Source organism: Salmo salar, chromosome 24 (assembly GCF_965601325.2).
Source record: "Salmo salar chromosome 24, fSalSal1, whole genome shotgun sequence".
Lineage (NCBI taxonomy): Eukaryota > Metazoa > Chordata > Actinopteri > Salmoniformes > Salmonidae > Salmo > Salmo salar.
In genome coordinates this window covers 39,780,696-39,795,000 of record NC_138314.1, presented here as the reverse complement: position 1 = coordinate 39,795,000, position 14,305 = coordinate 39,780,696, and the positions used below count along the sequence as shown (strand labels likewise).

Below are 14,305 nucleotides of genomic sequence, written 5' to 3'. Positions count from 1 at the left end.
TCAATTCACCGCTCCTCTATTCCATGAATGTTAAGGCCATCTCGAATTTCATTTTCTTTTGTACAGGTTCAAAACCTTTTGATCCGACTTACGGAACGCCCTGTTGGTAAATGAGCTTCACAGGGACCGGAAACATGAGCAGGGGGCTCGACAGCGCTTATACTGTCAGAAGAGCAGTGGCAAGCTCAGAGAGGTTGTGTGTGTGTGTGTGTGTGTGTGTGTGTGTGTGTGTGTGTGTGTGTGTGTGTGTGTGTGTGTGTGTGTGTGTGTGTGTGTGTGTGTGTGTGTGTCTGTGTGTGTGTGTGTGTGTGTGAGCGAGTGAGGGTGTGAGGGAATGTGTGTGAGGGAGTGTGGAACAGTGTGCTCGCAGCATATCATTTTAGACGGACCCACTCCCTTTATTGCCTCTGAACATTCAAAATCATAGAAGGATAAGAAAATGACATAGATCTGAACGAAATAAAGAATAAGAAAAAATAGGATACAAACTACTGCTAAATAAATGAATCATAATAGACAACCAGCTAGCCTATATGCAAACCATTCACAAAGTCACTTTCTGAACTCTCAGTTAAAATGATAATATATAAGGCTACTGAATAATAACAACAATAATAATAATAGTCTAATAATAATAATAAACTATAGAGGAGAAGAAGTCAAACAAATAAATAAATAGCGGGATTAGATTCATGTAATGTCAATGTCTTCAGATATGATTTTAGTTATTATTATTATTATTATTATTCGAAAGGCTATATGTATTCTGAAGCTGAAAAATTGTACACAGGCCTATTAAATTGAAAGACTATAGCCTGAATGTTTAGCAATCTTAAACATGCGAGTTCAACCCGCACATGCACGATAGCCGACCAAATCCCACAATTTCTGAGATAAAATGACATTCATCTTTTCACTTTTTATTCATGTATTCTTAAGGCGTCGAGGCTAGGAGACTGGCGCCTAGGTCCGTCTCCCCACCTACAAGCCGCCGTCCAGTGAGGCTGGAATGGCTCCCAAAGCAAACAACAGGTTGGATATTGTAGCTGTCGATTATTAAAGTGTCGCAGGCACAATGGTGACTCTATGTTCCATTCGATACGCTTGGGGGACTCTTTGGAAAATGGGCACAAAATGTGTCCCAGTGGGGGCTTCCAGCGTGATCGAGTCTGCGTGCTGCTCACCCCATTTCTGTCTCCGGGGAAACGAGGTGCACTGGACGGATGATAATCATCTCAGTAATATTAATAAATAATAATAATGTATCTGTGGACCGTTGGTATTTACTTCGGTATTTTTAAAGTCTTCATGGAAAAGGCCAGATTCGGATGGTTGGATGCTTTTTTTGGCACTAATGAATTCGTGTCTTCAACTTTAGGCAACGTTTGATAAAGGCTTTATCATACATAGGCTGTGCACGCATCTCTCTCTCTCTCTCTCTCTCTCTCTCTCTCTCTCCCAATCTCTCTCTCTCTCTTTCAATTCAATTCAAATAAATTGAAAGGGCTTTATTGGCATGGGAAACATATGTTTACATTGCCAAATCAAGTGAAATAGATAATACAACATAAACAGTAAACATTACACTCACTAAAGTTAAAAAGAAATAGAGACATTTAAAATGTAAAAATTATGGCTATATACTGTGTTGCAACAATGTGCAAATAGTTAAAGTACAAAAGGGAAAATAAATAAACATAAATATGGGTTGTATTTACAATGGTGTTTGTTCTTCACTGGTTGCCCTTTTCTTGTGGCAACAGGTCACAAATCGTGTTGCTGTGATGGCACACTGTGGTATTTCACCCAATATATATGGGAGATTATCAAAATTGGATTTGTTTTGGAATTCTTTGTGGATCTGTGTAATCTGAGGGAAATATGCTTCTCTAATATGGTCGTACATTTAACAGGTTAGGAAGTGCAGCTCAGTTTCCACCTCATTTTGTGGGCAGTGTGCACATAGCCTGTCTTCTCACGAGAGCCAAGTCTGCCAACGGGGCCTTTCTCAATAGCAAGGCTATACTCACTGAGTCTGTACATAGTCAAAGATTTCCTTAAGTTTGGGTCAGTCACAGTGGTCAGGTATTCTGCCACTGTGTACTCTCTGTTTAGGGCTAAATAGCATTGTAGTTTGCTCTGTTTTTTTGTTAATTCTTTCCAATGTGTCAAGTAATTATCTTTTTGTTTTCTCATGATTTGGTTGGGTCTAATTTTGTTGCTGTCCTGGGGCTCTGTGGGGTGTGTTTGTGTTTGTGAACAGAGCCCCAGGGCCAGCTTGATTCGGGGACTCTTCTCCAGGTTCATCTCTCTGAAGGTGATGGCTCTGTTATGGAAGGTTTGGGAATCACTTCCTTTTAGGTGGATGTAGTGTTTTACGTAGAACACTGAGGATATTTTTGCAGTCTCTCTCTCGATCAGATAGCACAACACTATCTAACAAATGTTTGACAGTGAAACAGCGCCACTTCGTGGATCAAAATGAAACAACCCACTAGTTTGAGTAATGATAGGTAGCCTATCATAAAGATACCACTCCTTGCTTCCAACACTGACATCCCCTTGAATAGATTCTTCACCATATTGTGAAGTGATCAGACAAAAGGGTATTTCACAATACCCCACAACTAAAGCTCTTAGGCTATGTTTTAAGGTTCACACTATGTTAATACTCTTAGAGTTTCATAAATGGTGTAGAATAATTTCTTCTGAGTAAAGAAAAATACTTCCTTTACACATAAACCAGCTAGCCTGTTTTTTTCTTTTATTTAACCTTTATTTAACTAGGCAAGTCAGTTAAGAACACATTCTTATTCACAATGACGGCCTACCAAAAGGCAAAAGCCCTCCTGCGGGGATGGGGTCTAGGATCATTTAAAAAAAATAGGACAAAACACACATCACGACATGAGGGACATCACAACACTACATAAAGAGAGACCTAAGAAAACAACACAGCATGGCAGGAACACATGACAACACAGTATTGCCGCAACACCACATGACAACAACATGGTAGCAACACAACATGGTAGCAGCACAACATGGTAACAGCACAAAAAACATCGTACAAACATTATTGGGCACAGACAACAACACAAAGGCAACAAAACATAATGTGAAGCAGAAACAATTCTCAGTAAGAGTGTCCATGATTGAGTCTTTGAGTCTACTGTCCTTATCACTCATTACCAAACATGACATGGAGTGACAAGGAGTGGCATGATGGCACAAACAGACGGCTACCAACATAGAAATATAATGAATTCATTATTGGCTACAAACCAGCCATTACAGGACCATGTCCTGTTCCCTTATTGAACTCCAGAAAGAGGACTTTGACTTGCGTGGTACCGATGTGCTCTCCTAACCCGGTAACGGCTCCAGCTGTTCCAATAGGCAGGATTCTTCTTTTGATATGACATTGAAAAAGAACTCACTGGGACGAAGATGAACATAACCTGGAACACTTCTACATTAATGTGGATGCTACAATGATTACGGATAATCCTGAATCATCGTGAATAAAAATGTTATTGTAATAGTGAGAGGTTAGGGGGGATTGATAATTGTGCGTCTGTAACTTTCTCACTTATCATTTCATAATCTGAAACACAACCAAAACAGACCGCAAATGCACCCAAGTTTGTAGAGTTACCAACTTGATGTAATCATTGGTACTAGGAATATGATACCAAATACTAAACTATTGACTATCTTAATACACATATTAGTGAATTTTTCCCAATACTTTTTTTGGGGGGAGGGGGGGGGGGGGGGGGGCTATGTACAACAAGTGCTGTAATGTCTAAATGGTTCACCTGATATGGATGAAAATACCCTCAACTTAAAACTGACAGTCTTCTGGAGTACAGAGCCACAACAACAAAATGTGTCACTGTCCCAATACTTTTAGAGCTCACTGTATTTGTTTCAAATCTATCACTTGATGGTTTCATTTCAGAGAGCCAAATAATCCGTTTAATTTTGCAAAATGCTATATATCAGCCTCACTCTCAGAGAACTCCTAGGTTTAACACAGTCAAAGGTAACGCATATAACTCAAGAACTGTACAAATTATACAATTGTGACATCAATATTTAAAATAAGGTAAACAAATAAATAATTCAATAGAGTAATATCAGATCTGTATGTAAATGATTTACATTTGACATTTTAGCCATTTAGCAGATGCTTCTATCCAGATAGCTATATATATATATATATATATATATATATATATATATATATATATATATATTTTTTATTTTTTTTTATTTATTATTATTTTTTTTTATTATAAACATCTAAAATCTATGAATTAAAAGTCTAAGAACAGTAACATTTTAAACACACATTAAGTTAGCCATAAGCAATCATTTCTGATGAAAAAACACACGTGAAAAATTGGTGGATGAAGCGTTTTGGAAATAAAGTCTTTAAATGGAATAGTGAAAAATATTTCCTGGCAAGCCTACACATTCACAGCAAAGACTACAAAACCCATACCACTGTAGAAAACAAGTTTATTAGACAAATTATACACAGAAAGCTTTGCCACTTGTAACAGAGGCTTCAGTTTGTTCCGTTTGAATAATATGCAACACATACAACAACATAGGCCTATATTAAATACTGTACACTATAATCAGTTGAACATGATCAAGTAATCCTGTACCTCCTATGTATGAAATAAAAAATGTTACGGGCATAGCAAGTTGTGCATGCGTCTTTTTAAGATCTTGCCTCCTCTGTTATTAGCCAGCAAATCAACATGAACTCAAAATGACAAGAGAAAGCTTGTGTGTGTTCTGGAACTGGGGGGAAATCAAATGTGTAGGGTGACTGCTAACTCAAGGCTCATATGATATATTATTTTTATTAAACAAAAATAGCGTCAACATGTAAAATATTCACATTTCATAACGTCTCTGTCATTTATACTAAATAAAACTTCTTTAAACGTTGTCTGTGTCCTATTGTCATTCGATAGCCGTACTGCAGCTTAAGAAAATAACATGTAGAAGGCTTGCATCAAACACTGCTTCTGTTCTCTATGCACAACATTTGCGGGTTTAGTCTTAAGATAACAAACTGAAAGCTCATTCTAAACAACTAACATTATTAAATATTAATACAGCGTTAGTGAAACGGTTTGGTTCCTCTTTCCCTTCACATTCTTATTTTTTTGACCCCCTCCCTCCAAACCTCACCTTAATGGTCTCGTCTAAACAATTGGCACTTTAAAAACGTTAGATAAACAGTACCCTTAACATTTAAGAAATAAAATAGAAAGATCTTTCAAAATGGCTGCCATCAGCTCTACAGTTCCAATGACAAAAAAATCCTATTGAAACAGGAGACTGGCGAGGAGAAGCCAGCCTGTACTGATAAGGCTTGTGCTGAGGATGTTATCGGAAAGGGCTTCTCCTCAATCTGAACCCTCAATCTGAACCCAACTGTTTGCCCTTACAACAGTCAATTAGAGGACTGGAGAGTGACATGATCGCACAGAAATGTGACTTTTTTCTGACTGAGCCCTGGCAGAACTACAAATAAGGTGAAAAACAACTTGAATATGATTTATGACGCAAACCAGAGTAAGACTATAGCACTCATTTAGCGCTTTTCAAAATTGGCTGAGAAAACAAGTAGACCGCTCAGAACAATGTTTTTTTTCTTTTACTTTCTGACCAAACACATTCCACGCATTAAAATGTATTTTCAAAACAAATTCAATAAAATACATATAATAGCTTTAGCTGCTTTTAAAGTCATTTTTCTGTTGTCTTTTATCTCAGTTATTTTCAGTCCTTTTTGTGCCTCTATGCGTCTCTCAAGAAATGTCCGTTTAGAGGTTGAGGCTCTCACCTTGAAATAGACAGCACAGTACAGGTGAGAAAGAATTTCCGAACTACATACAATCAAACACAGGTCTGTGGGCACTGGTGCAGTGAGTGCAGTGGAATTGATAGAGTCTTACATGCACCAAAATGGCGGAGCGTTTCCAGAGCTCAGATGGTGAGGTCTCAGTATGCAGGGTAGCTGAGCCAATGGACACCCATTTTTGGGCAGATTTCAGATTTGGAGCACAGGCATTGATGAGCAACACCAAAGAATTGAATAGGATGAAGTCCCATAGGTGAAAGGCAAAGACAAGAATGTCCACCAAATGAGCATTGGGTAATTGCCGATTTGTGGATCTCAAGAACAGACAGACACGTGTTTTCTGTTATTAAAAAAACATACTCTCCTTGTTGTGTCCATAGGAGTCATATGCTTCTTCAGAAAAGCAGTCCATAAATGACATGGAACGAAAAAGAGATAACAGATCCCTGTCACACACCCAAAAATCCCCTGAAAACCACGAGAATGATGACAATAAAGAAAACATTCAAGTCCCCACCTCCTCTCACCAACAGGTTTCAGCAGGACGACCAACCCCCCCCCACCCCCCTCCACCCCAACCCCACTGAACAAAAGCAAAGACCCCCCCCCCCCCCCCCCCCCCAAGCAACAAAAATTCCTATGTACATAGAGCTTTGTGAGTGTATTTGTTTACATCTCTCTCACTATGTGGCCTACTCCTCCTCGCCTCATATGGACGTACCCCGATCGGGGTCGTTGCCGTAGCTGAAGTTGGGCTGGGGAGTGGGCTGGTAGGGTATGGAGGACATTGTCTTGATGGGACTGCGGAAGAAGCCACCGTTGGGGGCTCTCTGCCTGAAGGTTCCCCCAGTCCGGTGGTCCTGCACGGGACCGAAGGCGAAGCCCTGTTGGGCCTTGGTGGACAGGCTGCGGCTGAGGGTCTGGATCTGCTCGGGGATGAAGGTGGTGGTGGTGATGTGCGTGTTGCGGAAGTCGCTGATCTGTTCCAGGGCCTGCCGGGCAGCCGGCATAGAGTCCATGTCCAGGGGCGTCAGGTCAATAGAGGAGGTGGAAAACTGCTTGTGGGGGCTGTCGTCCTCCGTGCACAGGCTGTTAACCCGGCGGTGAAGGTGCTCCAGGTCGATCTCCTTATCGTCCTGCGTGGGGGGGAGGGGGAAGGGGGTGGGGGGGTCAGAGAAAAAGAGAGAGAGGAGGCGGAGGACAGGGTCAAAGGAGAGTGAGGATAAATGTGGAGGAGGAGGAAGAGAAGGAGGATGGGGAAGACACAGTGGAGTGACCGAACAGTGAGGTGAGAGAAGAGGGGAGAGTGCATGGCCAAAGAAAGAAGGAGTGTCAAGGAGGATGGTATGGTTGAATAATCAGGATGGTATAGTTGAATAATCAGGATGGTATGGTTGAATAATCAGGATGGTATGGTTGAATAATCAGGATGGTATAGTTGAATAATCAGGATGGTATGGTTGAATAATCAGGATGGTATGGTTGAATAATCAGGATGGTATGGTTGAATAATCAGGAGGGTGTGGTTGTATAATGAGGAGGGTATAGTTGTATAATGAGGAGGGTATAGTTGTATAATGAGGAGGGTATAGTTGTATAATGAGGAGGGTATAGTTGTATAATGAGGAGGGTATAGTTGTATAATCAGGAGGGTATAGTTGTATAATGAGGAGGGTATAGTTGTATAATGAGGAGGGTATAGTTGTATAATGAGGAGGGTATGGTTGTATAATGAGGAGGGTATGGTTGTATAATCAGGATGGTATGGTTTTATAATGAGGAGGGTATGGTTTTATAATCAGGAGGGTATGGTTTTATAATCAGGAGGGTATGGTTGTATAATCAGGATGGTATGGTTTTATAATCAGGAGGGTATGGTTGTATAATGAGGAGGGTATGGTTTTATAATCAGGATGGTATGGTTGTATAATCAGGAGGGTATGGTTGTATAATCAGGAGGGTATGGTTGTATAATCAGGAGGGTATGGTTGTATAATCAGGATTGTATGGTTTTATAATGAGGAGGGTATGGTTTTATAATCAGGATGGTATGGTTGTATAATCAGGAGGGTATGGTTTTATAATCAGGATGGTATGGTTGTATAATCAGGAGGGTATGGTTGTATAATCAGGAGGGTATGGTTGTATAATCAGGAGGGTATGGTTGTATAATCAGGAGGGTATGGTTGTATAATCAGGATGGTATGGTTTTATAATGAGGAGGGTATGGTTGTATAATCAGGAGGGTATGGTTTTATAATGAGGAGGGTATGGTTGTATAATCAGGAGGGTATGGTTGTATAATCAGGAGGGTATGGTTGTATAATCAGGATGGTATGGTTTTATAATGAGGAGGGTATGGTTGTATAATCAGGAGGGTATGGTTTTATAATGAGGAGGGTATGGTTGTATAATCAGGAGGGTATGGTTGTATAATCAGGAGGGTATGGTTTTATAATGAGGAGGGTATGGTTGTATCTGATTAATAGTTCAAGTGCAAGGTAGCTACATTTATTCAATGATCTGTTTTGTGAATCAAGTGATTTTCTTTTAGAGGGGAAAGGGGTTTACCCATTTTCCCCAGATATTTATATTGAACAAAAAATGTATTTGTCAAAAGATTGTTGATACAGACATGTAAATAGCACTACTACATGTAAATAGCACTACTACATGTAAATAGCACTACTACATGTAAATAGCACTACTGGGAAACATCTTTGGGATGGGTGGCTCAACTTGTGCTGAGAGGAATGTGGCTCAACTTGTGCTGAGAGGAATGTGGCTCAACTTGTGCTGAGAGGAATGTGGCTCAGCTTGTGCTGAGAGGAATGTGGCTCAACTTGTGCTGAGAGGAATGTGGCTCAACTTGTGCTGAGAGGAATGTGGCTCAGCTTGTGCTGAGAGGAATGTGGCTCAACTTGTGCTGAGAGGAATGTGGCTCAACTTGTGCTGAGAGGAATGTGGCTCAGCTTGTGAGATGATTGTGTCCATTGTGGGGGTACAGGGATTGGGGTACTGTGAGGTGGAGGTGGGGAACACACACCCTTCCTCTATTCTGAGAGAGGGTATCCCTGGTGAGGGGTACAGACAGAGTCAAGGACAGCTACTGACCATGTGGCGTGGAGGGGGGTCTTGCCCCGGCTGCAATTCAGGGGGCAGAAGGGACCACAGTTACCCTCTTCGTCTTAGAGGGGGAGGGGGCAGGAGGAGGTGCTGTTTGTGGGGACCTAGTCACACCACAAACCCGGGAGGAGGGGGGATGGAGGAAGGAGGGAGGGTTTGAACGTATAGGAACAAGGGAGGGGATGGTGAGAGAGAACAGTCATTGTTGACTGCGAGATTCAGGTTACCTTACGGGTAACTGCTGTACGGCGAGAGAAACAGACTGCTTTTGGATCAACTGAAGAGGGTTCTGTGTAGCAACACAAAGCTAAATATGAAACAGAGTTAATACATGTAAGTAGTCTAAGAGATGAACCTCTGTTTCAACCAGACCGATGTGAAGGGCTCATTTTGGGGAGAATTCGTTCATGTTTGAGTGGCTACACCTTCAGTCATTTGAATTGGACTGTACAGATCCATACCGTGGTCTTTAGCCAAACATGCATGGCATACACCGGTTAACCTGTTACACGCCCTCTAGTGGAGGGAAGGCATCATAGCTCATTACATGACTGCACACTAAGCCAGATTCTGCCCTGGTCAGAAAGAGTATGGTAAAAGCCCTCTAGTGAAGGAAAGCAGCGTAATTCATCCATCGACAGGCAGTGCCCGTGACTAGAAAATGTCATCAATGCCAAAGTTTTGTTGTTATCATAAAGCAATAAATATGACAATCTGAGTTGTTTTCGACAACTGAATTTTTCGGGATTTCTCTAACAAGACTCTCCGTATGGGCTTGTACTTAAAGGCCCTGTCATGGGTATAACCTGGAGGTGGCAGGAGGGGTAGTGAATGTGGTCATTGTCATTTTGGGGGGGGGTTGGGAGGGGTCGTTATTGGGTTGGAACGTGTGTTGGACGATCAAGGCATGTGGAATGTCACAGCATGCGGGTGACTGGGCGTAATGGGTAGAGGGGGCGGTCCTGAGAGTGGTGAGGGGGATGTCGTTGGGGGTGTCATGTTGGTGGGGGCATGGTTCAGGTTGCCTGGCGGAAGTGCCATCGGCCTGTGTCTGTGTGTGTGTGTGTGTGTGTTTGTGCGTAGGTCAGAGAGAGAGGGACAGACAAGACAGACAGACAGACAGACGGACGGACAGACATACAGAGGATGAGAGCGGGCAGATGGGAGGGTGAAGGAGGGATTTTTTTGGAGGCCAGGATGAGTAGAAAAAACAGCACAGTCAGCACACACACACACTCAGTTGGGTTTTGTATGTTCGAGGAGGAGCCTTCGAAGATATACCTGGAAGGGTGAGATGTAAAAATGGCATTTTGTATTGCTCTCCCTCGCCCGCTTTACCCTCAACACAGTGTACTTATCTACAAAACAAAACAACAAGGGAATGAAAGCTTTCAGCCATCAGGGACAGGAAATCAAACATGATCAAACATCTTGTGCTCAGCATCGTCAACAAAGTGGCCGTCCATTGTGTGTAGTGTCCATTGTGTGTAGTGTCCATTGTGTGTAGTGTCCATTGTGTGTAGTGTCCATTGTGTGTAGTGTCCCCCTATAGCCACACTCCCGTAAAAGCCAGACATAGCCACCACCCACCACCCAAATGTCCCCAAGTGACATCAACATCTGTGGTACATTAATACTGTTGTGTCTATGAGCAAGGGACCTATCCCAACATTGACGTGAACAATCGTACAGTGCATTTGGAAAGTATTCAGACCCCTTGATTTTTGGGCTCTAGCTGGGCCACTCAAGGACATTTAAGATCTTGTCCCGAAGCCACTCCTGTGTTGTCTTGGCTGTGTGCTTAGGGTCGTTGTCCTGTTGGAAGGTGAACCTTTGCCCCAGTCTGAGGTCCTGAGCGCTCTGGAGCAGGTTTTCATTAAGGATCTCTCTGTACTTTGCTCCATTAATCTTTCCCACAATCCTGACTAGTCTCCCAGTCCCTGCCGCTGAAAAACATCCCCACAGCATGATGCTGCCACCACCTTGCTTCACTGTAGGGATGGTGCCAGGTTTCCTCCAGACATGAAGCTTGGCATTTAGGCATAATTCGATCTTGGTTTCATTAGACCAGAGAAAGTTGTTTCTCATGGTCTGAGAGGCTTTAGGTGCCTTTTGACAAATTCTAAGCAGGCTGTCATGTGCCTTTTACTGAGGAGTGGCTTCCATCTGGCCGCTCTACCATAAAGGTCTGATTGGTAGAGTGCTGCAGAGATGGTTGTCCTTCATCTCCACAGAGGAACTCTGGGGCTCTTTCAGAGTGACCATCGGGTTCTTGGTCACCTCCCTGACCAAGGCCCTGCTCAGTTTGGCTGGGCGGCCAGCTCTAGGAAGAGTCTAGGTGGTTCCAAACTTCTTCCATTTAAGAATGACACAGGCCACTGTGTTCTTGGGGACCTTCAATGCTGCAGAAATGTTTTGGTAACCTTCCCCAGATCTGTGCCTCGACACAATCCTGTCTCAGAGCTCTACAGACAATAGAGCTCCTTTGACCTCATGGCTTGATTTTTGCTCTGACATGCACTGTCAACTGTGGGACCTTATATAGACAGGTGTGTGCCTTTCCAAATCATGTCCAATCAATTTAATTTACCACAGGTGGACAATCAAGTTGTAGAAACATCTTAAAGATGATCAATGGAAACAGGATGCACCTGAGCTCAATTTCAAGTGTCATAGCAAAGGGTCGGGATACTTATGTAAATCAGATATTTCAAAATGTCTAAAAACCTGTTTTTGTTTTGTCATTATAGGGTAATGTGTGTATATTGATGAGGATAATTTGTATTCAACTTAAATTGAATCAGTTTTAGAATAAGGCTGTAATGTTACAAAATGGAAAAAGTCAAGGGGTCTGAATACTTTCCTAATGCACTGTATCTGCTGGATATGTCCAAATGCATCTGTAAATCTGATTGGGTTGGAAGTTAATCATGCAACATTGAAGCATTAAAAGGCTTTCATTTAAGAGACCCCCCCAATACCCAAATCCTATTTCTGCTTGGGTAGAGTTCAGTTAATCCTCATTGGAGTGAGACTGAAATCCGTGACCAGTAGTAGAGGACTAACTCTACTGAACTCTACTGAACTCTGTTCATCACATGGAGAGCTCATCACAGTGTTAATCATTACAAAGCACAACACAACACATCAACCAACACAACACACAACACAACACAGATATGCAACACAGAAACACTGACAGTGATCACATAGAAGCAGAGGCCTCAACAGGGACAGACCTCTAGAATATTTGGGATGTGCAGTATGTACCAGGAGGACAGAGGCACAAACACAACTCATCCCCCGGCAGCTAACGTGGCTTTGGGTTGGAGCTCAGTGTGAGCTGTGTGGACCGTGTGTGTGAAAGAGGACAGGTGAGAATGAAACATCTAGGATGGTGTGTGTGTGCGTGTGTGTGTGTGTGTGTGTGTGTTTGTGTGTGTTTGTGTATGTGTTTTGTTCCCATACAGCGTAATAATACATTTTTATGATTATCATTATTATTGGATATTTAAGTGACTCATTTCTCTGATTGTGAAACATAAAGGAAAAGATGAATTGGAAATCATTGAGGCATTATGCAAAATAGGCAACAAAGGGGACAAAGTTCATTTGAATTACATTGGATATATCTTGAGAGAGGGTTGGAGTAATTTCCCTTGAAGACAAACACTAGCTTAATTGCGACAAGCCGAACGTGACTGATATCATAATGCTACATAATACTTTTTTTTGTCTGTGTGAGAGAGCTAGGGAGCATGTATACTATGTCCACGTCCAAAATGGTGCCCTATTCCTTACATAGTGCACTACTTTTGACCAGAGCACTATAGGTTCAAGTCCTGGTCAAAAGTAGTGCACTATACATGAAATAGGGTGCCTTTTAGGACACAAACTATATTAAGGAGGGGAGGGAACAACCAATAAGGAAAAGGTAGTAGTGCAGTATGCTGAGGACGCCGATGGCTCCTAGACATATCCTCTTCCCTACAGACACACTGGGTCACTTTGAAACACTGCACTGGGCCCAGCAGGATGTGACCTCACCACCAACACCCCGCCGACTGTAACCACAGTCCGTAACCACGGTCACCAGCATCAACATGGGCCACAGGCAGGGTGAAGTGTAGAGGTCACTACTATGTTGACCAGGGCAGCATTAGGCCACTGCTAGAACCCTTGGATTCCATACATGGTATATTGCAAGACGGTTTGTGCATCACTCAATATCCAGTTCTATTTGAATTATATGCCAAATCAGTTCAATATCCAAAAGAGGCTGAGGGCTCGCAACAGATCACAACAAACTTCCAGCTTTAAACTCAATTGATTCTTTAAAATCAAAGGCATGCAAATATATATAAATATTTTTTTTACAGTGTCAATTCTGATAGGACTATTTGAGTGCTAAATGAAGTGATTGGATAATCACATTGAATTCTCAATGCTCTCCATTGCAAAGACCTTGAACCCCAGTCACAGACACAGCCGGTCAAACAGGGTCGCTGTATTGAAAGTTAATAAAGATGGCAGGGTGCACGCTGGGCTTCTTTGTCCAGGACCACTGGCAGATAGGTTCACTGGTCAATCTGACACATTAAAGCTGCTGTGAGTGCATGGGGTCGTGAGTAGAGGGTAGAGGGCTGTGGTGGGTGCTATGATGGGGAACAGAGCTGAGACAACACAGACCTCGCTGCCCTGATCAAAAGCCTTCATTATTGTCAAGCTGAAGAGATGAAACGGGCATTCTGTTGAGCACGTGGCTTCCTGGGGCATGGCTCTGATGTCGGGACCCAGTCAGAACACAACACACAGACACCAGCTGAGAGGGGGAGGGAAGGAGAGTGGAGGGAGGGAGGAGAGAAAACTAGAGGAGAGAGGAGAGGAGAAGGGAGGAGAAGAGAGGAGAGGAGAGGAGAGGAGAGGAGAGGAGAGGAGAGGAGAGGAGAGGAGAGGAGAGGAGAGGAGAGGAGGTGGTGTATGGTTGGTTGTGGCTTGATAGGGGGGTTGAGAGGGATCTCTGCATGACTAACCCACAACTAATACCTTATCTGCTTTAATCAGATAACATTAACTAACCTATTAGGGTCAATTCTGACCAGTAGCCCACTGCTACAATGTAATGGATTTCATAAATTACTCTCAACATGGGAAATTAAAAATATATATTTCAGTGGAGTAAAACTATTATCTTAGTGGTAAACTGACCCCCACTCTCAGATTGACTTTACTTTATTAGGCTTTCTCAGCGGACACGGCCATTAATATTCATCGCGTGATTGGTTGAGG

The 14,305-nt window shown here is 42.5% G+C and overlaps 1 protein-coding gene across 2 annotated transcripts in view; it reads right to left on the bottom strand.

Annotated features, from left to right (window-relative positions):
* Window positions 1-6,521: 6,521 nt before the first annotated feature.
* The window catches only part of LOC106585836 (glutamate receptor ionotropic, delta-2), a 623,881-nt gene continuing 616,097 nt past the window's right edge, over window positions 6,522-14,305 (bottom strand). Inside the window, exons 16-17 of one of the 2 annotated variants that reach the window (XR_001324086.3) lie at window positions 10,298-10,374; window positions 6,895-7,026 (exon numbers count right to left, since the gene is read on the bottom strand). Coding sequence is in view for 1 of the 2 variants with exons in the window: in XM_014172508.3 (XP_014027983.1) it covers window positions 6,598-7,026 (429 nt within the window). In the remaining variant the exon portion in view is untranslated. Of the gene's footprint in view, window positions 7,027-10,297; window positions 10,375-14,305 lie in introns of both variants that reach the window. The other variant, XM_014172508.3, reaches the window with a different exon arrangement.